At 39.7% G+C, this 26,726-nt stretch overlaps 1 protein-coding gene across 4 annotated transcripts in view; it reads right to left on the bottom strand.

Moving 5' to 3' along the window:
* Positions 1–26,726, bottom strand: part of tbc1d32 (TBC1 domain family, member 32) — a 251,277-nt gene that overhangs the window by 37,871 nt on the left and 186,680 nt on the right. For all 4 annotated transcript variants that reach the window (XM_043684307.1, XM_043684303.1, XM_043684311.1 and 1 more), the window contains 4 exons: positions 17,113–17,182; positions 16,523–16,638; positions 10,632–10,786; positions 6,984–7,124 (listed from right to left, as the gene is read on the bottom strand). In XM_043684307.1, coding sequence (XP_043540242.1) covers positions 6,984–7,124; positions 10,632–10,786; positions 16,523–16,638; positions 17,113–17,182 — 482 coding nt within the window. The remainder of the gene's footprint in view (positions 1–6,983; positions 7,125–10,631; positions 10,787–16,522; positions 16,639–17,112; positions 17,183–26,726) is intronic.

The raw sequence follows: 26,726 nt of genomic DNA, 5'->3' as shown, positions 1-26,726 counted from the left end.
GCTGTGATGATGCACCCTAGAAACAACAAGGTCCTTTTATTTTTTATAATTTACTTGTTGGACATGGTATTGCTGGCTGGGCCAGCTCCATTGCCCGTCACTAGTTGCCCTTGAGAAGGTGGTGGCGAGTCTTCTTGATGCACTGCTATCATTTGCTGTAGGTACAGCCAAAAGCTGTTAGGGAGGGAATTCCTGGATTTTGGCCAACGACACTGAATGAACTCCAATTTATTTCCAGGTCCGAATGAGGCTCAGTGACATTGAGGAGAACATGCAGGTATTGTTGTTATCATATGTCTCCTGCCCTTGTCCTTCCAAATGGAAGTGGCCATGGTTTTAAAAGGGTCTGCCTAAGGATCCTTGGTGAATTTCTGCATTACATCTTTTAGATGCTGCACTCTGCTGCTCCTCAGCATCAGTGATGAAGAGAGTGGATGCTTGTCGATGTGGTACTAAATGTGGCTGCTTTTTCTTGGATGGTGTCAAATTTCTTGATTGTTATTGGAGCAGTACTTATCTGGGCAAGTGAGAAATACTCCATCACATCCACATTTCGCCATGTAGATAGTGGATAGACTTTGGGGAAACAGATGGTGAGTTAATAGCTGCAGTATTCCTGGCCTCTGAACGTCTCTTGCAGATAGTATATTTATGTGACTGGTCTACCTCAGTTTCTGGTTAATGGCAATTCCCAGGATGTCAATAGTAGGTGAATTCAGTAAAAGTAATACCATTGAATGCCAAGGGACGGTGATTAGGATGTCTCTTATTGGAGGTGGCCATTGACTGGCAATTGTGTTATTTGTGCACGATATTTGCCATTTTTCAGCCCAAGTCTGCAAATTGGTTAGGATTTGATCAGATGGGCCAATGGGCAGAAGAGTGGCAGATGGAGTATTAATTTAGATTTTTGTGAGATGCTGCATTTTGGAAAGACAAATCAGGGCAGGACTAAAACGTTTAACGGTAAAGCCCTGGCGAATGTTGTTGAACAAAGAGACCTTGGAGTACAGTTTCATAGGTCCTTGAAAGCGGAGTCCCAGGTAGACAGGATAGTGAAGGCAGTGTTTGGTATGTTTGTCATTATTGGTCAGTGCACTGAATATAGGACTTGGGAGGTCATGTTGTGGCTGTACAGAATACTGGTTAATTCACTTTTGGAATACAGTATGCAATTTTGGTCTCCCTGCTATAGGAAGGATGTTGTGAAACTTGAAAGGGTTCAGAAGAGATTTACAAGGATGTTGCCAGGGTTGGAGGGTTTGAGTTAGAAGTAGAAGCTGAATAGGCTGGGGCTATTTTCCCTTGAGGGGCTGAGGGGTGACTTATATAGGTTTATAAAATCATGAGGGGCATAGATAGGGTGATTAATCAACGTCTTATCCCTGGGGTGGGGGGGGTCCAAAACCAGAGGTCATAGGTATGAGGTGAGAGGGGAAATATATAAAAAGGGACCTAAGGGGCAACCTTTTCACCCAAAGGATGGTGCATGTATGGAATAAGCTGCCAGAGGAAATGGTGGAGGTTGGTACAATTATAGCATTGTAAAGGTGTTTGGATGGGTATATGAATAGGAAGGGTTTAGAGGGAAATGGGCCAAATGCTGGCAAACAGGATAAAATTATGTTAGGATATCTGGTCGGCATAAGTCTGTTTCCATGCTGTATGGCTCTATGACTCAAAAACTTGCTGCATTTCAACATAGGCTTTTTCAGAATCTGAGGAGATGCAAATGGCGCTGAACATTGTGCAATCATTGTTTGACATCCCCACTTTTGACCGTATGACGTTGTGTGTTGGGGGTAGGTCATTGATGAAGCATCTGATGATGATTGGGCCTGGGGCACTGCCCCGAGGAACTCCTGCAGAGATGTCCTGAAAGTGAAATGACTGACCTTCAACAATCACAACCATCTTATGTGCCAGGTATGACACCTAGCAATGAAGACCTTTTTCCCTAATACCCATTGATCCCACTCAGTCAAATGCCACCTTGATGTCAAGGGCAGTCACTCACTTCTGGTATTCAACTTGAACCAAGACAGTAATAAGATCAGGAGTTGAGTGACTTTGGTGGAACCCAATTTGAGAGTCAGTCAGCAATTTACTGTTGAGCAGGTGCTGCTTGCTATCACTAATGATTGCACTTTCCATCATTTTGCAGATGATCAAGAGTAGACTAATGGGGCAGTAATTGGCAGGGTTGGATTTGTCTTGTATTTTGTGTACAGGACATACCTGGGCAGCTTCCCACACTGTCAGATAAATGCTAGTGTTGTAGCTGAACTGGAACAGCTTGGTGAAGGTTGGAGCAAGTTCTGGAGATGATGTCTTTAGGACTATTGCTGGAATGTAAACAGGTCTCATAACCTTTACAGTAGGTAGTACCTCCAACCATTTCTTGATATCATGTGGAATGAATTAAATTTACTGAAGACAGGTATCTGATGTAGGAGACCTCTGGAGCAGGCCGAGATGGATCATCCAATCGGCTCTTCATGTTTAGGATTGTTGTGTATGCTGCACCCTCCATATCTTTTGCACTGATGTTTTAAACTCTCCAGTCATTGAGGGGAGCGATATTTGTGAAGTCTCCTTTTCCAGTGCATTGTTTACTTGTCCACCACAATTTGTAATTGGGTATGCAGTGCTTAGATTTGACCCACTGACTGTGACATTGTGCAACTCTATCATTTACTGCTTACAGTATTTTGCATGCCAGTAGTCCTGTTTTGTAGCTTTGCCAGGTTGACACTTCATTTTCATATGCTTTGTGCTGCTCCTGGCATACCATCCTGCACTTTTAATTGGACATCTCTGCAGGAGTTCCTCAGGGCATTTACTTTACCTACGAAGGTTGTGGAAGACAAAATAATGTAATATGACTGAGTCACGGCAGCATCCTCACTGTTAAAATGTTGTCATTTACAGTACTCAGCTTTGTCATATTTTCAGTCACTGATGAAATGAAATAAAATTAGGTGCATGCATATGACATTAACAAAGTGGATTTTGCAAAACAGAACGGAGGTAGTTTGAAGCACAGAACATATCTGAATCAGGAAAGGTATTCACTTTTCTTCACCCGGTAGATCAATAAACAGCATTTTACATTGCATCCATGACATGGAACTATGGTGCTGCTGATCACCTCAGCTGCCTTCAACCATGCCTTCTTTGTGACAGCTGACAAGAGATCAAAGGGAGAGGTGAGGTGGGGCAAAGATGAACGGCGGACCGATGTGAAAGTAACTGATCAACGTGATGGATTTCATTTGGGACCTCAGGTCAGGGAGCAGAACAAGATTGAAGATATGATTTTGAAGGATGTTCAGGTAACTGTGGTTGAGGAGGGGGATGACTGATGGTGAGAAAAGTGTTTGGAGTCAGAGTAAAGACAGTAGTTTTGATCTGCCGAGAATCATTCCATCATGAATCTGTCAAGCTTCCTTCCAACAAGCTGATTGGTCAATAATTTCCTGGAGTATCCTATTTTCCCTTTTTGAATTGAGGTCTAATATTTGCCAACCCCGATTTCTATGGTATAGTTCCCATCCCTGCTAACTCTTGGCTAACTCCGCTGCTTCTAGCACAGAAATATCCTTCAGGATTCTGAATACTGGGTGATCCTGAATATTTATCAGTTACAGCACCAGGAGTCCCACAGGATCCATGTTTAATAGTGAAAGGAGGAATTCTCTACCGTTTTCACAACTACTCAATTTGGTCTCATTCTACAGTTGTACTAGTAGTATTGCATTGTGTTGTAGAGTTTAATTAATTAAAAGGAAATCATATGATAAAGTTTATTTTCTGTGTCTCTGTGTTTTTTGTGTGTTCTGAACTTGGCAGCCTCAGAGATGAAATTGGCTGGAGAACAGTAAAATTTAGAGAATAGGATATTATGGTCTTTGAATCGTTTGTAGGATTAGTATCGGTAGGTTGGCACGGACTCGATGGGCCAAAGGGTCTCTGTTGTATGACTCTCTACCACTGTGTTCCTGCCAGATAGCAAAGATGGGATTCCCTAGGGAAAGTATTGATTGCCCAGCCCCATCAGCTTAAGATCAGTAAACAGCATGTGAAGGGCGAATGACATATAATCAAAAGAAAGGGGAAAAGGTTTTAAGCAGTTAAACTGCTGCTATTAGTGCTTTGAAATTGTGACTAACAGAAGGTCTGAGAACCATTTATAGTTCAGCACAGCTATTGGGTAAAGAAACCTCCAAGCAATATTTACTTGGTGCAGCTGAGAAAGACTAATGCTCAGAGAAACTCTGGGGCAGTGCCAGTTTAACCAGCATGGGAGAATAAGAGGCTTAGCAGCCATTGGTCATTGTACGTCTGAGATTGTATTGCTTGACTACTACTTGCAGGCCAAAGACTAAGCAGGAATAGGAGTTGCTATTGAGGAAGTACAGAGGCTAGATCTTAGCAAGTGAAGATTTAACATCCTTTGGGAAGTAGGAAAAATTTTAATGAGATTTGATGATGTGAGTTATTGAGAAATCCATAAGATGTCTTGATCATATCCGTCATGCATACTGTGGGGTGTTCTGTTATGCAGCTTATCTGTTAACCTAGAACTATCACGTTAATTTTGAATGTTAAAACTATATTTGTATGGTAATGTTTCCTTCATTTGTTCAAACTTGTGGCTTTATTCCCTTAGCAAGTACTTATTTTTGTTTTAAGTTTGAAAAACAATCACTGGTCTTAATGAAATTGTAACATAAATTTGGCAGTGTTGTTGGCAGGCTTCACAACCTAACCGAGCAGGAATCATAATGTTAACTGCTCTCAGTTGGCAGAGCCCTCAACACTGAAACAATAAGCTATGAGTTCATGCTCACACTTTGAACTCAACTTCACCTGACACTCACTAAAAGAGCACTGTATCAGTAAAGGTGCTGTATTTGAGTTTAAACATGAAACAGAAAACTTATTTCTTTGTTCTGGTGCTTCAGGTTAATGTAAATTTGACAACTAAAAGAAGTGTGGCATCCTCGTCAATAATCTTTTCCTAATCAATACCAGAAAATGATGATAATAAGGATGGAACTTATTGTTTGAAAAATACTGTTGCATGAGATTATCTGGTCTATAAATGATTGTTGCTTGTTGGACCTTACTGTGCACGAATTGCCTGCCAAGTTTCCAACATTATAGCAAATTTTTCATCTTTTAGCACATGTATCATTTAAGGTCGGATTGAAGTGGATTATATTTCTTGAATGTTCAAGTGTTTATTGAAATGTTTTTCTGTTTTGACTGACAGAACAATTGCAATCCAGCTAAGAAAATGTCCAGTCTAAATCAAAGGTTTTGTAAACAGAAATATAAAAATTGATAGCAAATTTTGTCTGAAAATACAATTCACATGAAGGGTCACCAGACTAGAAATGTTAACTCTGCCTCCTTCTCACAGATGCTGTAAGATTTATTGAGTTTCTCCAGGAATGTTTGCTTTTGGTTAAGGTCCTAAGCATGTGCAGTTTGCTGTTTTATTTGTCGGAAAATTATTGGCTCAATTTGGGAGTTAGGTGAAGTGGGAAACATGGAAGAGCACAGCAGTTCAGGCAGCATCCAAGGAGCTTCGAAATTGACGTTTCGGGCAAGAGCCCTTCATCAGGAATAAAAGGATTTTATTCCTGATGAAGGGCTTTTGCCCGAAACATCGATTTCGAAGCTCCTTGGATGTTGCCTGAACTACTGTGCTCTTCCAGCACCACTAATCCAGAATCTGGTTTCCAGCATCTGCAGTCATTGTTTTTACCGAAGTGGGAAACATTACATGCCTGTTTTTTGGTATTGGTGCTATCACAGAAAGGGATATAGAAACATAGCAATTAACTGCAGGAATAGTCCATTTGGCATTTTGAGCCTGCATCACCATGGAATATGATCAGGGCCGATCATGATATTCCAGTATCGCACTCCTGCTTTCTTTCCATACCCCATGATCCATCTAGCTCCCTCTTGAATATGTCCAATGAACTGGCCTCAAGAGCTTTCTGTGATAAAGAATTCCACAGGTTCACAACCCTCAGTGAATAAATTCTTCCTCATCTCAGTCATGAATGGTTTACTCTTTATTCTTAGACTGTGACCCCTATTACTGAATTTCCCCAACATCAGGAACATTCTTCTTGCATCCAACGTGTCTAGTCCCATCAGGATTTTATGTTTCTATGAGATTCCCTGTAATCTTTCTAAAGTCCAGTGAGTACAAGCCCAGTCCTCCTTTATATGTCAGTCTTGCTTTCCTGGGAATCAGTCTGGTGAACCTTTTTGGACTCCATCAACAGTAAATATGTCCTTCCTCAGACTAGGAGGCCAAAACCGCAAACAATACTTAAGTGTGACCTCACTAAGGCCCTGTATAACTATAGCATGACATCCCTACTCGATACTCAAATCCTCTCGCTATGAAGGCCAACACGCCATTAGCTTTCCTCACTGCTTGCTGCACCTGCATGTCAACCATCAGCAACTACTCCACCATGACACCCAGGTAATAATCAGCCTTCTTGTTTTTGCCACCAAACCTCACATTTATCTGCATTTTTTGCATTTGCCAAATACTTGCCCATCGAGCCAGCCTGTCCAAGTCATCCTGCAGCCTCTGATGTACATTATGCATAACTTTGTAACATTCCAGTGTAACATTATCTCAAGTTGTGTTCATCCACAAAAATTAAAATTGAAGATTAAAACAATGATATCTTCCATGACTTATCACGAGCCAACAGAAATATAATCATTAGTAGTGCAATATTCATTTTGTACTCAATACCATGCATTTTACTATAAAATAAAAATATCTAGCAAATTTAATTTCATAGGTTAATATTAAATCTATTTTTAAGAGTACACCCCACAGGTTACTAAAATTAATTTCAAAATGCCTTTTATGACTCAACCTTCTGGTTGTAGCTAGGATTCTTTTCTCATGCACGCATTTATTTAAATTAACATTTTACCTGTGATGGAGTGAACCCTGACATGCGGAAAGCTGAAAAGACAAGGGGCACCTCGATCTTCAGTAACATCTCAATGTAGTAAGCTGTACAAGAATATACTGGATGGATACCAGACTCTGCATTTTGCACAGAAAGATGAATCTGCCAAAAAAAACATGAATGAGCATTGAAGTAATACTTGCACTGTCCTGGAATATACACGATTTCCACTTGCATATCTTGATTAATTTTCACAGCTTTCATTCCACATTAATATAATCAAGCTAAAATGCAAAAAGAGATCCTAAGCTTAAAATTCAATGTATTTGGAAATCAATGGCAATAGCATTTAGATGTAATCATTTGGGGCAACATGAAAATCTGAGTCTATAAAAATGGTGGCACCCTTCTGTTAACATATCACTTCCATCAATTTAAACAAAAGTACATAGCATATGTTACTAATATCCTTCAGGGCAGGAAATCTGGCATCCTTACCTAGCAAGGCCGACATGTGACTCCAGACCCACAGCAATGTGATTGACTCTCAACTGTCCTCTAAAGATGGCCTAACAAACCACTCAGTCGTAACTATCCCTTCAACGTCTCAACAAAGAAAGGAAACCAGATGGATCACCTGGCATCAACCTAAACTCTGGAAAAGACAATGGCAGAAACAGCCCTATTGACCTTGCAAAGTCCTCCTTACACACATCTTGGCCTGTGCCAAAACTGGAGAGCTGTCTCATGGACTAGTCAAGCAACAATCTGACATAGTCATACTCTTAGAATCATAACTGACAATATCCCAGACACCACCATCATTATCCCTGGATATGTGCCAGACAGACCCGTGGTATACGGTCAGGATGGAGTTACCCTGGGAGGCCTCAACATTGATCCGAGACCCCACGAGGTCTCATAGCTTCATGGGCAAGGAAACTGTCCTCTCTCAGTTGATGAATCAATACTCTTCCCGTTGAACAAAATTTGGAGGAAGCACTGAGGGTGGCAAGAGTGCAAAATGTACTCTGAGGGATTTCAAAGTTCACCACTAAGATTGGCCCAGCAGCAACTGGTCAGGTCTTAAAGGGCACAGCTGTTATGTTGGGTCTGCAGCAAGTGATGAGAGAACCAACAAGAGGCAAAAACAATATTTGACCTCATCTCCAACTATCTGCCAGCTGCAGATACACCTGTCCATGACGATATCGGTAAACATGACCACTGCAGTCCTTGTGGAGATTAAGTTCTTCCTTCAAATTGAGAATACCCTCCATCGTTTTGTGTGGTACTATCACCATGCTGATTGGGACAAACATCGAACAGATCTAGCTACTCAAGATTGGGCATCCATCCAGTGCTGAGGGTGATCAATGACAGCAGAAATGAACTTCAACAGAATCTGCAACCTCATGGTCTGGCATATCCTCCAGTCAACCATTACTATCAAGCCATTGGATCAACCCTGGTTCAATAGAGAGCGTAGGAGAGCATGCTAGGAACAGCGCTGAGCATATCTAAAAATGAGATGTCAACTTAGTGAAGGTACCAAACAGGATTACTTGCAAGGAGAAAGTGAGGACTGCAGATGCTGGAGACCAGAGTTGAAAAGTGTGGTGCTGGAAAAGCGCAGCAGGCCAGACAGCATCCGAGGAGCAGGAGAATTGACGTTTCGGGCATAAGCCCTTCTTCAGGACAGCGTCCTAGGCTGAAGCATCTTCAACTGCTTCATCAATGACTTTCCCTCCATAAGATCAGACATGGGAAAGTTTGTTGATGATTGTGCAATGTTCAGCACAATTCACAACTCCTCAGTTGCTGAAGCAGTCCATGTTCAAATATAAAAATATCTCGACAATATCTAAGCTTAGTCTGACAAGTGGCAAGTAACATTTCCACCATACAAATGCCATGCAATGACCATCTCTGATAAGAGACAACCTAACCACAACCCCTCGAAATTCAACGGTGTTACCATCACTGAATGCCCCACTAACAACATCCTGGGGGTTACCATTGACTAGAACTGAACTGGACTTGCACAAAACACAGTGACTAAAAGAGCAGGTCAGAAGCTAGAAACACTGCAGCAAGTAACTCACCTTCTCACTGTTCAACATCTGTCCATCATCTGCAAGGCACAAGTCAGGATTGTGATGAAATATGCCCCACTTGCCTGGATGAGTACAGCTCCAACAACACTCAAGAAGCTTATCACCATCCAGGAAAAAGCAGCCCGCTTGATTGGCACCACATCCACAAGCATCCATTCCCTCCACCACCACTCATTAACAGCGGTGTGTACTATCTATAAAATGCACTTCACAAATTCACCAAAGCTCTTGAGACAGCACTTTCTAAACCCATGACCACTTCCATCCAGAAGGACAAAGGCAGCAGATACAATGGGAACTTTCACATTCTCCTCCAAGCCACTCACCATCCTGACTTGGAAATATTTTGCCGTTTTTTCATTGTCAGTAGGTCAAAATCCTTGAATTCCCTCCCTAACTGTACTGAGTCAACCTATAGCATGTGGACTGCAGCAGTTCAAGGTAGCCTACCATCACCTTCTGTAGGGCAACCTGGACAGGCAATAAATGTTGACTGAATTAAAAGAAATTCTACCAGAATCCCTTTCAAAGCAACACAAAATTTCTCCCAAATCTAACTGATATTTAGGGGAAAAAACACACACATTCAATTCCTGCTATTGTTTATACAAGTTGAGCAGAGGGAGAGAGAAGAAACCTGAAGATTTTGGTGTCTTCAAACACTGTTTGTTAACAGTAGGCTTGGAGCCTTGTCTTGAAAGTCATTTGATCCTTGATTAGGATCACAAACACATCATAATAAATCAGGAATAAGCCATTTGGTTGCTGAGTCAAGCTGGTAAACCAGTGAGATCATGACAAATCTTTTTTCATGCCTGCCCATAGTCCTTGACTTCTATGTAGATCAAAAATCTGTTGACCTTAGCCTTGCATATACTCAATGACTAGTCTCCACTGCTCAACTGTGTGGCAAAGTCCAAAGATTAATCATCCCTCCAAGAAAATAAATTCCTCTTTATTTCATCATAGTGGAAGATCTCTTATTTTGAATCTATTCCTGGGAGTTCAAAAATGCCCCATGAGATTACTTTCAGCTGGTTTTGTTTCCCACATTTTTCATATGGGCACTCCAGATCTCTGCTTGTTTCATATGTACTTATTGTAAAATGCTGATGCCATTTTGAAATAGCATCAAATTCATTCCTGGTACTGCACTTCTATCAAGATACAGGTTTTTGAGCAAATATCCAGGTTTTATTTGTCTCCAATTCAATTTTGTGGGTCACATTAACTCTAATAATGAAGACAGGCTCCTTACTCTGCTTACTGCTTTGTCCAGGAGAGAAATCAACACTGTTTTTATATTGAATTCAAACCTGCAAATGACTTGAATGACCATACAAACCTCTGGATTAGTTTATTTACATAACCAGTACACTACTTTTCTGCTGACTGTTGGTCCATTGAACATGCCTCCTATCAACTTGCTGTTGAAGTCTACAGCACGTGACTTTGTGGAGAAATGTATCTTAAGTTTTATCAAAAATTTTCAAACTACAATGTAATTTTAAAAAAAAACTTCCATGTCAGAGTTTCCTTCATGAAAACATACAGAAGCATGCAGGCGTGGTAACCAGAGAAATGCTGAGACAAGAAGGCTTGAAAATTGTTGCAGAAATCTTAGAGTTCTCTCTCCATCCCCTGACATTATCAGAAATGCAGTAGATGCAAACCAGTCATGCCCAACATAATCACCCTGTAGACAGTCTGTAAGTTGCAGTCAAGGATATTTTATTTGATGTTTCCAGTACTGAATTTGAATTCATCTCTCATATTACATGTGCAAATTATGTTAAATTGTTCTATATTTTCAAATCATTTTTATATAGTTGTACATCATTGTATGGCTGAGCTGAAAAATCTAGTAAATATTTAGCAACTTAAGTAACAAGGTGCAAAATGATCACTATTTTCTTAAATAATGTAACAATTAAAACCTGCATATTTTTCTTGTTCTGAAATAGAATGTTTTCATTTTACAGTTCTTATTAAGTCATAAATTTGAATTAACTTACAAAGTATTGATATATATCTGAATTCTGTTTTAGGCAAGATGAACTGCTGCACTGTGCCTCAGCTTGCTGGTGACCCTACACATGATGATATGAATGGGTATGTATAGATTCCAACTTGCCATCTTCTCATTGATTAATTTCTGAAGACCAAATGTTTTACTACAATGGAGAGAAATAATAAGGGGAAACACTCTGGACTGCTCATGGGGACTTCTCCCTCAATTAAGAAAACCACAGGAAGAAGCCAGCCAGCAGATTGCTTCAACACAGTTGTTGAACAGTTGTAGAATATAATACAAAGAGCCTTGTCAAATGCTTTTAAAATTGCTGCTATGATTAGGACAACATAGATTCTTAGAATTATTACAATCTTTCCTGGTTTTGATATGGTACATATTTCTGAAGGTTACAAGGATGACAGTTGAATTGTCTTTGGAGCTTGGAGCAGCATTGTGCATTGCAATTTACATGGTCATGAAGTCATATTACTCATCAAATATAATAAAGCCACTTCCTGCTGCACATGCAACATTGTGGACAACTTGGTATGATGGCACATTTATGTCTCTCTTGAAGTGATGTCATGACTTGATTGAACTCCAGAGGTGTCAAAAATATGATAATATAATTGAGATGATGCATTTTGCATAACAGAACAATGGGGTTTTTGGATGAATGACTTATCTAAATGGCATTATTTCTGGTCATGACAGTGAGTGAATTAGGTTTTTGAGTTTGAACACTTTTAGCATGGATTAGTATTATTTTTGATTGCCAGAAACTGTAACAACAAAACTATTATTTATGAAGATACTACAGCTAATTTGACCAAAACAACAACCTCTATAGATATTGCACTTTTAAGGGAACAAAATGCCTCAAGGTCCTGAACAAAAGCATTACAAAACAACACATGACACTATGCTGATTAAGAGGATATATGACCTAAAACTTGGTCAATTATGTCAGGCATGAAGAAGCATTCTAAACGAGAAAGGTCAGGTAAAGTTTGTAGAGGTATTAGAAGATATTCCGATGCTTGGGGCCTTAGCAACTCAGGAAACAGCCACCAATTGTGAAGAACTTAAAATCAAGGGACACAGAAGTGGTCAGATTTAGTGCAAAACAGATATTTCAAAAGGTTCATACAACCACAGGATAGAGGCCCTTCAGCTCATTAAGTCTGAACTGACAAAAATTACTCTAAATTTACACCAGTCCCACTTTCCTGAGGCCCACAGCCTTGAATGTTATGACATTTCAAGTCTGATCCAAATTTTTAAAGTTTGCGATGTTTCTGGCCTCGACTACCTTCTCGGGCAGAACATTCAGATTTCCAACAACCTTGACTGTGGTTCACGTGTGGAATGAACTTTCTGAGGAAGTGGTGAGTATGGGTACAATTACAATGTTTAAAAGACATTTGCATAGATACATGACTAGGAAAGATTTGGAGGGATATGGGCCAGGAGCAGGCAGATGGGACTAGTTTAATTTGGGGTTATGTTTGGCATGGATTGGTTGGACCAAACTGCATAATTCTGAATGTAGAAGACATTTGTTCTCAAATTCCCTCTAAATATCCCATTTTTAACCTTAAAATTATGTCCCTTATTACTGACCCTTCAACTAAGGGGAATAGTGGCTTTCTATCCACCTTGTCTATGCCCCTCAAAACTTATACACTTCAAACAGGACCCTCTCAGCTTTCCCTGCTCTAAAGAAAATAATTTGAGCATCTCCAGCCTCTCTTTACAAAGTTTAATTACATCCTTTGGGAGCTGTAAAAGATTGTTAAGATAAGGGAGGTCAAGCCCATGGAAGATTTTGAAAACAAGGATGAGAAGCTGGACCACAAGGTAATGTAGGCAAGTGAATACAAGATATGGGAAATTTTGTTTTAAAAAAGCATCCCATCATTTACAGGATGTGTGCATGACTGACTGGGCCAGAATTTACTGCCCATATCTAATTGCTCTCAAGGTGGTGTTGGTCAGCCACCTTTGTGAACTGCTGCAGTCCATGGGGATGAGGTACACCTACAGTGCTGTTCGGAAGCCACTTCCAGGATTTTGATCCAGCGTCCAATATTGTTCCAAGTCAGGCTGGTGCGTGACTTGCAGGGGAACCTGCTATGAGTTAAGACACAGATAGAGTTTTGGATGACCTCAGGTTGATGTAGAATGTGGGGAGAGTAGACAGGAGGGCACTGGAATAGTTCAGCACAGAACTGAAAAAGGCGGCAATGATGGTTTCAGCAGCAGAGGTACAGTTGGCGGTGACGTTACATGGATGGAAATAGATGGTCTTAGGGGTAGCAAGAATAAGGTCAGAGGCTTATCTCAAGTCACACCAAGGTTGAGAACAGATTAACTAAATCTTTCAATTTTGTCAGGCTACATTGGGATGATAAGAGTAGACAGAAAATGAAGTTCTAGAGCAAGAGCCAAAATCAACTATTTCAAGTGTCCCAATATGTAAGTACTCAACTATTGGACTGTGCATAAATAGTCTTAAGTGTAATGGAAGACTCAAGAAAGATGGTGAAGATTGATTTTTAAATTCACTTTCTTTGTTCTATTGCCAAGTGACATTAACAGGATGGTAGAACTCGGAGGCTGACCTAGAGGAAATAATGTGACTCCTAAAGGATCATGCTACTAGCACCACATTTCTTTCTAACCAATATGGAAAAAGGCTCAGTCCTAGCTTAATGGGCTTTTCTGTTTAAAGGTTTGATCCATGTGTAACTCTTAGTTCAGACTTCAAACAGACTCAACTTTGGCTTTAAGAACCCTAATCCACTGTCTGGCTGGGGGCGGGGGAGGGGGTCACAAGCTCTTACAATAGTTTTAAATGGTCTTGAAAACTGTCAGTCAGTGAAGTTATTTAAATCCCTATCCTTTAAAAAAACCAAAAAGATGCCTCTATTAGTCAGTTAAAAAAAATTGTTCTATTTTTTATTTTGATATTTTAAAGGGCTGGGAGTTTATATAACTTCACAGCTTAACAGTTTCATCTACTTATTGGAATTTCAAAAGCATTGATACTATTCTTTGGGACATGATTTACTCGTATTTGGAAAAGAATGTACTTATTAGGGATAGTCAGCATGGCTTTGTATGGGGAAAGGTCTTGCCTCACAAATTTAATTGAGTTGCTTGAAGAAGTGACAAAGATAATTGAATTAGAATCCCCACTGTGTGGGAGCAGGCCTTTCAGTCTAACAAATCCACACCAATCCCCTGAAGAGTATCCCAACCGGAGGAAACCTACGCAGACACAGGGAGAATGTGCAAATTCTACACAGACAGTTGCCCAAGGCTGGAATCGAACCTCAGTTCCTGGAGCTGTGAGGCTAACACTGAACCACCGTGCTGTTGATGAGTTAAGGACAGTGGATGCTGTCCACTTGGACTTCGACAAGATCCCTCATCATACACTTGTCCAAAAGATTAAGTCACATGGAATCCATGGTGAGTTGGTAAGTTGGATACAAAACTGGCTTGGTCATAGAAGACAGACAATAGTTGTGGAGGGGTGTTTTTCTGACTGGAGGTCTGTCACCCGCAATTTTCCACAAGGATCAATATTGGGACCTATGTTGTTTGTAAAATAAGTGATTTGGATGAAAATGTAGGTGGTCTGATTAGTAGGTTGGTAGATGACACGAAAATGGATGTAGTTGTGGACAGCGAGGAACACTGTCAAAGGATTCAGCAGGATACAGATCAATTGGAAAGTTGGGCAAGAAATGGTAGATAGAGCTTTAACTAGACAAGTGTAATCTGACGCAATTTGGAAGTTCAAATAAAAAAGGAAAGTACAGAGTAAATGGCAGGATCCTTAGGAGCATTGATATACAGAGGGATCTTTGGGTGTCAGAGACAGAGTTCATACTACAAGTTTTAATTTATTGAGAAAAGTTGATTGCTAATCTTTACATTATAAAAAGGAAAGTTAATAATTGGAACAGTGCTAGAGCAACATTATGTTTTTTTACACAAATAGGTATAGAGCTATGAATTAATTATTGTGTCAATACCTTTCCTTGATTCCACAAGTTGGCTGCTACACAGCAATCTTGTGCGAAGAGATGCAAGAACTATACCCCATGAAGCTCCAACATTTTGAGTCTAAAGTGTGATTATTTCTAATTAATAAGAACCAGAAAACACGTTAACAATCTAACACTTTGACCAAGCTTTTGGTCACTTCTTCTGTTGGTCTCAGTGGCAAATACCGTTCTATGATGATTAATTAAATAGATTGGGATGGCTTGTTGCATTACAGGCAATATAAAAATTATTCTCAATGGTAAATCGATCAGTCACTGCTAGAAGTTACCTATTAGTGAGAGCCCTTTTGGCAGAACTGGCATTTTGATAAAAATTCTCCATTTGAAATGCTAATCCATCATTTCTCTTTTCAGCTTATAATGTATTGCTTATAATTATTTCATTTTTTGGAGTTTCAGTCTGATCATCTGCCAATATGTCTTGCATAAGTTATTGACCCTGGAGTTAATGTTCATGCTATATTGAAGTTCACCCCACCTGAAGATGTTTTTGCATGTAGACAGTTGAATTCTTCATTAGTACCTATGGGAGCAAATGTATCCTGTACAGTTCCAGGAATCTTTACAATTATGCTGAACAAGTTAATGTATATTGAACCTGTTACTATTGTGCAATGCACTATCTGGTTATCCAAGAAAAGCTGTATAGACTCACCAGTAGTCTTTCCTGTTACATTGATAATTACGCACATCGTAGACTCAACTAGAAAGAGGATTGATGACAATGAACTACCCAAACTAGAATACCTGTAGCATGGTATCTTTCAATATAACAATACATTTCTAGAAATTGTAACAAAAAAAACTTTGCAAATGGCATCTGCCAACAAAACCATGCTCAAAGTTCAGCCAGAAAACCAAAAAGTTTAATTTTAAAATGTTTCCACTGAGCACTTCTTGTGACCAGGTTATTAAAGTTACAATGAAACATATTGTGTTGATGAACAAGGTGCAATAAACTTGGCGACTTACTGAGATCAGAAATACTCTGATGATAGATTTTAATTTAGTAAGAAACATTGTTTAACCTGGATAGGAATGCAAGCTAATTTCTGATCATTATTCCTCTAACACCAAGGGACCATATTAAAAGAAATCACTTGTTTAGTTATATTCTTGGGAATATTCTGATTAAGTCACATCAAAATAGAAGTTAATAACATGGAAAATAGCTCAGGCTCAATTTCCAGTGGGATCAAAAAGGCAGATGAAGGCAGGGTTTTGGGAATCCAAAGTAATCAAATCTATACAGTACTGTGTATGTAATTCATGGTAATGAAGACAAGCATATGGCTCTGCATTAGCAAAAAGCACTCAAAACACAAAGTTGCAAGCCACACATAAGGATACGAAGTGAGGAGCTTATGGTAATTTGTTGCTGTTTCACAAATCTTTCACAGTGCTTCAGTAAATTCGCAAGCTCCTGGTCAGAATCATCCTTTAGTAAACCAAGGAACTTGCCATATCTGAAACAGAATGATTTGAAATATATTAAGTTATTAGAGTTTATCTCAACAATCTAAAGAATGAAAAATGCTATCGAGTGTTTTTCATACTGGTAAGAGCTTTATATTAATGAATGATTTTTACATGTTTTGTCTACACAAACATGTATTGTTGACCATCAATGGGTTGCATATTATTACAAAATTGATACAGAAGTCGAATATTTGTAAAATAAAAGTTAAAACATTACCTTTAAACAGGATTACTTTTGAAACATTTACATTTTGTGATGGCATTAGCGCCATCTAATGTAAAGATAAATAAATTACATCAATAGAATTTGAAAGTAATCAACATTCTTCCAAGTACCAAGAGTTACCTGCACTTTACAACTATGAATTCCAAAAGATTTCTCTGCTTGATTCAATGACCTGCTGCATTGAAATTAAAAGTTTTAACAAAAGTTTAAAAGATGTGCAGAAAGTGCAAACTACCTGACAACTATCTTTATTCCAAGATGCTGAATAGGAGAAAGGCTGAGACGTTTGACACCAGATTCGGAAACTGGGAAAATAAAAAGTCAGGTAATGTTCAGTGCATTATTCAGATGATGCTGAAGATCCCGACCCCAATATACTACCATATAATACTAAAATTGGAATAGTAATGGAATAAGAACGCAGAAATACTGGTCCAAACTACTAATGTCCTAATAATATTATTGCAATTAAATAATACTTCCAGTACTAATAAAGCACCCAAGAGATGATCAGATGTTTTTTCTTTGTGGAAGATGAGATGTTGAGTTCAATACAATGGTTGAAAGGGTAGAAGGTGCAGACTAAAATTTCAAAAGAAAACTGGATAAACACTTAGGAAGAAAGTAAATCTGAAGAATACAGAGGTGGAACTAATTGATAGCTTTTTTGAAGACTGTGACACAATGGGCTGAATGACCTTCTTTCATGAAGTAATTCTATGTTAAATTTCTTACATGTCTAAATATTGACTACGTTTTTTCTACAGTCACATCAGATTTTTCAACACCATTAAGTCTTTTTTCAATCAGCTGATTTCCATAAACTTGATCCAGGGTTATGTTTTATTATAGATCAAAACAGTGTTAAGATAATAAGGTCAATTTTAACTTCTTCCTCTTTTGTGGACTTCAGTGTGGTAGGCACAGCTTAAATAAAGATGGGCAGGTTTATCCTTTCACTTCCCTTTCTGATCTGACTGCATGCAATATTAAAATACAGGTGGCAAGGATATTTATATGAAGAGGATCCAATTGGTTTAAATCTGTAAATATGAACCAAATCCTAATGTTCCTGTTGTCGTCCTGGCCCTTTCATACAGAAAACTGGTAAATGACAAGCTTATGAAATCTGCCATTCAAATCAGCTGAACTTCACTGTAGTCATCCCCACGTGGATAGTGAGGTATTGAGTTCAATGCAATGCTATGCTTGAAAGGGCGGAAGATGCTCCGTTGGGTTCCTGACAAGGAGTCAACGTTATGCACAATAATTTGCTTTGCTCTTCACAATTTATGGAGCTCACAGCAAAAAAACATTTATTTCCATATGTCTTCATTAAAAAGAATGCAGCTTATATTGTAATAAAGGAGAAAACCGTGGTGTTTTATTGGATAGAATCAAAATCAGAAAGCTGTTCTTATAGAGTTGGCAATCGTCAGATTGATCCACATGGGATACATTCTATGGTGTGAAGAGGCTCTGGCCACAAACATCATTTGATATTTGGGGGGATGGTGCCAGAGCACTGGAGAACTGAAAAAGGGGAGGCAGTTGAACCTGTCAATTGGAAGCAGTAAACCTAATGATGGTGACTGGGGAACTCAGACAATAATCCATTATCAAACTGTTTCACATCCGGAAAATTATGAACTAACAAAGGAAGGACAGAGTGAAATTTTTAAGGGAATATCATGTTTGATTAACTTGATTGAGTTCTTTCATGAAGTAAAAGTGAGGGTTAGCAAGTATAGCATATATGAACTTCCAAAAGACCTTTGAAGCACCAACACACAACAATTTGTTAGAAAAATTACAATCCCATAGGATTAATGGGACAGAAAACAAAGTTGGCTGTAGAACAGAAAGTAATGCAATAGGTTTTCAGACTAGAGGGAAGTACACAATTGTATTCCTTAGATGTCAGTATTAGGACCACTGCTCTTTTTGTTTTAAATTATTAATTTGGACTTAATTCATGGGGAATAATTATGAAGTTTGCAGATGACACAAAATTCAGAAATGCTGCAAATGAACCTTCTTGTATTGTAAGAAAATAATTAATTCTTTAGCTAGAGTAAAGACAGAGAAACTGTTTTCAGTGGCTTTAGAGCCAGTTACCAAAAGACAGATTTAAGGTGTTTCACAAAAGGCTGCAGGCAGCATGAGGAAACTTCTTCTCAGAATGTTATGATCTGGAATGTACTAATTAAAGGAATAGTGGAACATACAATAATAATGTTTAAAAGGGAATTGGGTTTACAACTGAAGGGAAAACATGAGAAAGCCGTAGTTAAAAAAAAGATTTATTGGATAGCTCTACCAAAGACACACTGTGAACTGAATGTTCTTTTAGTGTATGGAAGCAAAGCTATTTGAATAATTTTTTTGTACATATGTGAGCACCATGTCTGGACAGGATGGAATCACCCATGTGGTATCACCATGATGCCAGTTTATGATCACATAAGGTAACAGCCTCTGAATATCACACAAGTTACAACACTATAGGAGTTGGGAGGTCATGTTGCGGCTGTACAGGACATTGGTTAGGCCACTTTAGGAATACTGTGTGCAATTCTGGTCTCCCTCCTATAGGAAGGACGTTTTGCAACTTGAAAAGGTTCAGAAAGGATTGACAATGATGTTGACAAGGAGAGATGATTTCAGCCAAAGGGAGAGTGTGAATAGGTTGGGGCTGTTTTCCCTGGAGCGTCGGAAGCTTAGGGGTGACCTTATAGAGGTTATTTAAACTCATGAGGGCATGGGTAGGATAAATAGATAGATAAATAGACAAGGTCTTTTCCCTGGGGTGGAAGAGTCCAGAACTACAGCGCATAGGTTTAGGGTGAGAGGGGAAAGTCACCTACTTTCCAGGAACAAAAATGATCTTTGCAGGTCTCAAGAAGAAGAGAGTGAAGACTTGATAGCTTATTTGAAATTTGCTACAGCCAAATAAGGGGCAAATTTTTCACACAAGGGGTGGTTTGTGTATGGAATGAGCTGCCCGAGGAAGTGGTGAAGGGTGGGACAACTATAACATTTAAAAGGCATTCTGGATGGGTATATGAATAGGAATGGTTTTTAGTGCTGAAAATGGGACTAGATTAACTTAGGATATCTGGTCGACATGGACGAGTTGGACCGAATGATCTGTTTCTGTACTGTACATCCTTATGACTCTAACCTCAATCTTTGAGCTCATATTGATCTAGGCACAGATAATAGAACGTGGTAGCAGTGGCAAGGGATCAGCAGCGCAATTAGAAGCGGGAAGCAAGCATTGTAGTCTGATCACAGTTCTTCCCACAAGAGGAGAGGTGAGTTGATTGGCACAATTCATGTAGTGGCAGCATCATCTAGTGAGTCAGGGTAAAGTGGTGCCACACCTAGATACAGGTAATCAGACCTACTGCCAGTAGTACTCCTGCCTCCATAATCTTGAGGCTCTCACTGCAACTACACAGCTCAGAACTTGGTTCCAGTCCAATTTCTTGGCCAGTGCAATCGCCTATCATTTTGCGATCGAGATCAATTAACAACAAAAGATAGGAACCATGGTGATCAGATCCCCAGAAATGAACTGGGGATCTTCAAATATCCCAGGCCAGCTTATGCTGTTCAAAGAAAGGAGTTCTGCCTTCAAAGTAATTAGTTGCAGGTGCAAAATCAAAATTAAAATTAAGGTCTCTATGGAATGAACACCTCAGGTCAATCCAAATCCAGTCAGAAAGATCCTGCAAAGCTCGGTTATGTTGGAATACCAACTGAAAGTAAAGTTAAGTTTCACAATGCATCACTTATAGCTTATTGGACAGATGCTAGAAACAATGAGAGCTATGAGTTCATTAGTGGAAAGTGACGTGACTGAGCATATCATAGTCCAGCTTTGCTAAAGGGGAATCCACATTAAAAATATTTGATTGCCTGACATACAACTCCTAATGTGATTCTTTTAGTTGAGTGCAACTAGTCTGAAGTTGGCTGTGGATGTGATTAAGCGAATTCTTAATGAGTTTTAACTTGATAAACCAGGAAAGATTTCCACTGGGTGAGATATTAGATCAGTGATACTGACAGTTTGCTTACAGCTGAAAAAGATAGTTCACCCACTGTACTGCAATAGTTAATTGTATACAAAGCAGAAATATAGAAGCTCCAGCTGACAAGTACAAAGAAAGACATGACATAGATTCACTTCTATAATAATATATAATGAATCAAAAAATTAGAGGGAAGGATTATTTCTCCCATGTATGAGCAGCTTAGCTGATTAACTTCAATAGTGAAAAATCAACAAATTTGCAATCCATTTATAATACAATATGCTCTTTAATCTTGATCATGAATAAAACAGATGAAGTGGTAAGCACTTTCTTTTTGGCAGTACTAAATGTGAAAACTGTTCTTACTCATTTTGGTCTTATGTTTAAAAAGTACAAATGATATATATTAATACAGAATGGAAGATAATTAGCAAAATCAAGGCATAAAATGGCTAGATGGGTCAAAATAGTCTTAAAAAATGTTGTGAATCATTTCATGAACCTGGAAAGTAAGAGTTTGAACACTATATGGAAACAAAGTAAGAAATACTAAAATGATAGTCAAGGGTAAAGAATGAAAAAGGGAAAAATTGCCATGGCTATTAGGGAAAATGAAGATATTATTTTGATACATTTACCAGAGATGCAATATTATGGAACAAACAGGCGCACTAACAATGAAATCAAGAAAAAGGGAGGGTTGTGATACTGTTGGAGGGAAACAAATCTGTCTGCCTTCCCATTCTCAACCAGAATCCTAACAACTAAAATGACTAGCATAGTTGACCCTGCTTAACTTCCACTTACTTGCTGTACTTACCATTTCTAGTACACTTGGATTCCAAAAACCATGTGTGCTGACTCCCTAATAAAGTTCATCATTTGTGTTCTAAGAGATGGACAAAAGTTCAACTGCTTATAAGTCAAAGGAAAAAGCATAACTGGGTCATATAGTCAGAGAGATGTGCAGCATGGAAACTGACTCTTCGCTCCAACTTGTTCATGCTGACCAGATATCCTAAATTAATCTAGTCCCATTTGCCTGCACCTGGCCCATCCCCTCTAAACCGTTCCTATTCATGTACCCATCCAGATGCCTTTTAAATGTTGTAATTGTACCATGCTCCACCACTTCCACTCATTCCATACATGCAGCACCCTCCATGAAAAAGTTGCCCGAGATCGCTTTTAAATCTTTCCCCTCTCACCCTAAAGCTATAGCCTCTAGTTCTGGATCCCTGAACCCTTTGTCTATTTACCCCATCCATGCCCTTCATGATTTTATACACCTCTATAAGGACACCTGCCAGCCTCTCTCACTCCAGGGCAAACAGCCCCAGCCTATTCAACTTCTTCCTTTGGCTAAAACCCTCTATCTCTGTCCACATCCTTGTAAATCTTTTCTGAACTCTTTCAAGTTTCACAACAGTTGATGAACTCTTACCAGAAAAAGGAAGGAAAAGGCTCCCAAAGTTTGCAACTGAAAAGTAAGGCAGGAGAGTTATCTCCTTTTCATTTTGTTAACCAGTCCTCAGAAGTTGAGCTATGCATTGGCATTCAAGCATACTCTGTTAATTTGAAAACTCTATTACGAACGGTGTTTAACTGGCTAACTTGGTTTGACTGAAAAGGTTTCTTCCAACAGAACAGAAAAGTGAGAAACCAGACACAGAAGTCAGAGTTGAAATAAATTTTGATGGCAAAGTTGAAAAATGGTTGCATAAGACACAGCTTCATTGTTTTACAATGAATTTACTTGGCCTTCAATTTGCCTGACATTTGTCCCCAGTCTTCCTTATACCCTGGGTGTGCTGATTGTGAGACAAGTTGCAAGAGGTCTATCGCAGTACATTGTTACTTCCTGGATGGCAAATTGGCAGAGGTGTGCATTAGGCATAAGATCATGCATCACCAATAATTCATAGACTACTGGGACCTTCATAGCTTTGCCATTCTAGAAAGACTGACCTTTGATGTTGCTGGTGAGTAGGAATTGGAGTTAGAATTGCATAGCAGAGAGCATCATGAAAACCAGTTGAGGACTCAACAATTCCTACAAGGAATATTAAAACACATCTGATCATGCAGGTCTTCGCTTCAATGGAATAAAGTCAGCTATCAGATTAATACTTCATGGCATTCTTATCACTTTCTAATAAAGGGGCATGTCTTCATTTCACTACATGTCCTAATGAATACTATCAAGAGTAAGATTGGATTAAGAAGAGTAAGTATCTTTACAGTGTGGAAACAGGCCATTTTGGCCCAACAAGTCCACAATGACCCTCTGAAGAGTAACCCACCCAGACCCAATTCTTCTACCCTATTACTCTATATTCCCCCCTGACTAATGCTGTTCAATGATACTGTGTTCCTCAGAATACAGGGAATTGCAATACATCACTCTCTAGAAACACTTTAGAGAATTCCTCAAAGTCTCCTGAAGATGTCAAAAATCCCTGCAGACTCATAGGAGTCCCTAGTTTGTGACCAGCAAAATGGAGAAGGTTCATTCAGGAAGAGACAAAATAAGTTGAGATATGTCATTGGGAATATGTAAAGGCAAAGTTGAGACATCAGAGAGAGTGGACAAACATCCCAACAACTCATTTAGCCAATCCTTCAAGCATCACTCTCACTGTGGAATTTGCACATTCTCCCAGTTTCCTCCGGGTGCTCCGGTTTCCTTACACAATCCAAAAAATGTGCAGGGTAGGTGAATTGGCCATGCTAAATTGGCCGTAGTGTTAGGTGAAGGGGTAAATGTAGGGGGTAGGTTGTGCTTCGGCGGGTCGGTGTGGACTTGTTGGGCTGAAGGGCCTGTTTCCACACTGTGTAATCTAATCTAATCTAAGGATGGGCAAACCTACTCTATTCTAACTCTGTACTTTCCAAGGATATCTACACATGCCTTTTTTTCACCTGTTTCAGTGACCTTCCATGTTATAACTTAGGGCCAAGATTGTTTGAAAAGGCTGGCTTATCATTTGCCAAAACAAATGTACCACAGGTGTAAGATGGCCCTCAAACTACGGCACCCAATCTTTGGCAGGAAGTCATATTGGCTGCATTACATGACGTCAGCCATAAGTAGCTTGGTCTTGCTAGCCATGTTCCATGTGTGGGGTGTTCTGACAGGGAGAACCTTGTATAAGTAGATTAGATTAGTTACAGTGTGGAAACAGGCCCTTCGGCCCAACAAGTCCACACCGACCCGCCGAAGCGCAATGCACCCAGACCCCATTCTCCTACATTTACCCCTTCACCTAACACTACGGGCAATTTAGCTCTGCCAATTCACCTACCCTGCACATTTTTGGACTGTGGGAGGAAACCGGAGCACCCAGAGGAAACCCGCGCAGACACGGGGAGAATGTGCAAACTCCACACAGTCAGTAGACTGAGGCAGGAATTGAACCCGGGTCTCTGGCGCTGTGAGGCAGCAGTGCTAACTGCTGTGCCACTGTGCCGCCCATAATTATTGCTATGACTTCTGTGATCACACACATATCAGAGTCTCAAGGGTGATAATAGCTAATTAAATCTGAATATTTTGAGAATTCATTTTTTAAAAATTAGTTAATGGGATGTATGTGTTGCTGGCTAATTGCCCTGGAGCAGTTGCCTTTTTGAATTGCAACCATCCTTCACTGATAACAACACAGTGTTGTTAAGAAACAGCTCCAAGTTTTCAAGTGAGGTACAAAGGAGAAATACTGATTTAGTTCCAAGTCAGGCAGGTTGATTTTGGGAACGGGACGGGGGGTTGCTAACAGGGAAGACAGTGGAACAGTAAATGGCAGGAGATTCTGTGGATAATTTGGGAGGCACAACAAAAATTCATCCCAGGGAAGACAACAGCATACTAAGGGGAGAATGAGGCAACTACGGCTGACAAGGGGAATCGGACAGCATAAAAGTAAGAGAAAAAAAGCACAATGTGGTGAATAATAATGGGAAATCAGAAAATTGGGAAGTCTTTAAAAACCAGCAGAGGGCAACTAAAAAAGCAATAGTTTGGGAGGGGAGGCTAGGTAAAAATAAGAGATGAAATATCTTATTTTTGTAAGAGATGTAAGCTAGCTAGTAACATAAGATTGTAAGCTTTTTTTTAAGATATCTAACAGGGCAGAGAGGGGCAAGTGTGTACATTGGACAGCTGGGAAATGAGCAGTAGTGATGAGGAACAAAGAAATGGTGGACAAACTGAATAAGTATTTTGCACCAGTCTTCACAATGGAAAACACAAGTAGCACACTTCAAGAGAGTCAGAGGTAGAGCTAAGTGAGTGGCCTTCACTAAGATGATGGACTATACCCCAAAGTTCTGAAGGAGTTAGATGAGGAGATTGTGGAAGCACTGGTAGTAATCTTTCAGGGAATCACTGGAGTCAGGAAAAGTCCCAGAGGACTAGAAAATGGCTAATGTAACACCCCTTTTTCAGAAGGGAGGGAGACAGGAGACAGAAGACAGAAATTAAGGGCCAGTTTGCCTGACCTCAGTTGTTGGTAATATTTTAGAGGTCATTATTAATAATGACCTTGTGGAGTATTTGGCAGTGAATGGAAAAATATGGCTGGGTCAGCATGACTTTGCCAAGGGGAGGTCAGGCCTGACAAATCAGTTTGAATTATTTGAGGAGGTATTGAGCAAGTTAGACAAAGGAGAGCTAGTGGACATGATTTAATTAGATTTCCAGAAGCCCTTTGACAAGGTACTGCGTTGGAGGCTGCTAAATAAGGTAAGAGCCCATGGTGTTAGGGAAAGATACTGGCATATAGAGGGGACTGGCTGACTGACAGAAGGCAGAGAGTGGGGATAAAGGGGCATTTTGAGTTTTGCAGAGGTCAGTGCTGGGACTATAACTATTCATGCTGTATATTAATGATCTGGGCAAAGGAAATTAGGGCATTATTGCTAAAGTTTGCAGATGACACAATGATAGGTGAGGGACAAGTAATGTTGAGGAAGAAGGGAGGCTGTAGAAGGACTTGGACAGGCTAGAACACATTCCTGCCCAAAACATTGATTCTCCTGCTCCTCGGATGCTGCCTGACCTGCTGTGCTTTTCCAGTGCCACATTGTTCAACGCTGATCTCCAATATCTGCAATCCTCATTTTCTCCGAGGCTAGGAGAGTGGGCAAAGAAGTGGCAGATGGAATACAACGTGGGAAAGTGGTAGGTTATGCACTTTGGTAAGAATAGAGCCATAGACCATTTTCTAAATGGGAAAAAGCTTCATAAGTCTGAACGACTAAGGGACTTGGGAGTCCTGGTGCAGGATTCTCTGAAGGTTAAAATACAAGTTCAGTTGGCAGTTGGGAAGGCAAATGCAATGTTAGCATTCATTTCTGAGGGGGCTAGAACACAAGAGCAGAACTGTACTGCTGAGGATATAGAAGGCTTAGATCAGACACATATGGAATATTGAGAGCAGTTTTGGGCCCTGTTTCTAAGGAAGGATACGGTGTTGGATGGGGTCCAGAGGAAGTTCACAAGAACGATCTTGGAAATGAATAGCATGTCATATGAGGGTCGGTTGAGGACTCATGAGTTTGTATTCAGAATTTAGAAGGAAGATGGGGGATCTCATTGAAACTCACAGAATACCAAGAGTGAATAGAACGAATGTGGAGAAGATGTTTCCACGAGGAGGAGAGACTGGGAGCTGAGGGCACAGTCTCACAGTGAAGGGATGACCTTTTGGAATGGAGATGAGGAGGAATTTCTTCAGCCAGAGTGTGGTTGGTCTGTGGAATTCATTGCCGTAGAATGCGGTGGAAGCAGAGCTTAAATAAACTCATT

The sequence above is a fragment of the Chiloscyllium plagiosum genome, chromosome 3 (genome assembly GCF_004010195.1).
Source record: "Chiloscyllium plagiosum isolate BGI_BamShark_2017 chromosome 3, ASM401019v2, whole genome shotgun sequence".
Classification (NCBI taxonomy): Eukaryota; Metazoa; Chordata; class Chondrichthyes; order Orectolobiformes; family Hemiscylliidae; genus Chiloscyllium; species Chiloscyllium plagiosum.
Note: the sequence above shows the minus strand (reverse complement) of the source record. Positions and strands in the feature narration are given on the sequence as shown.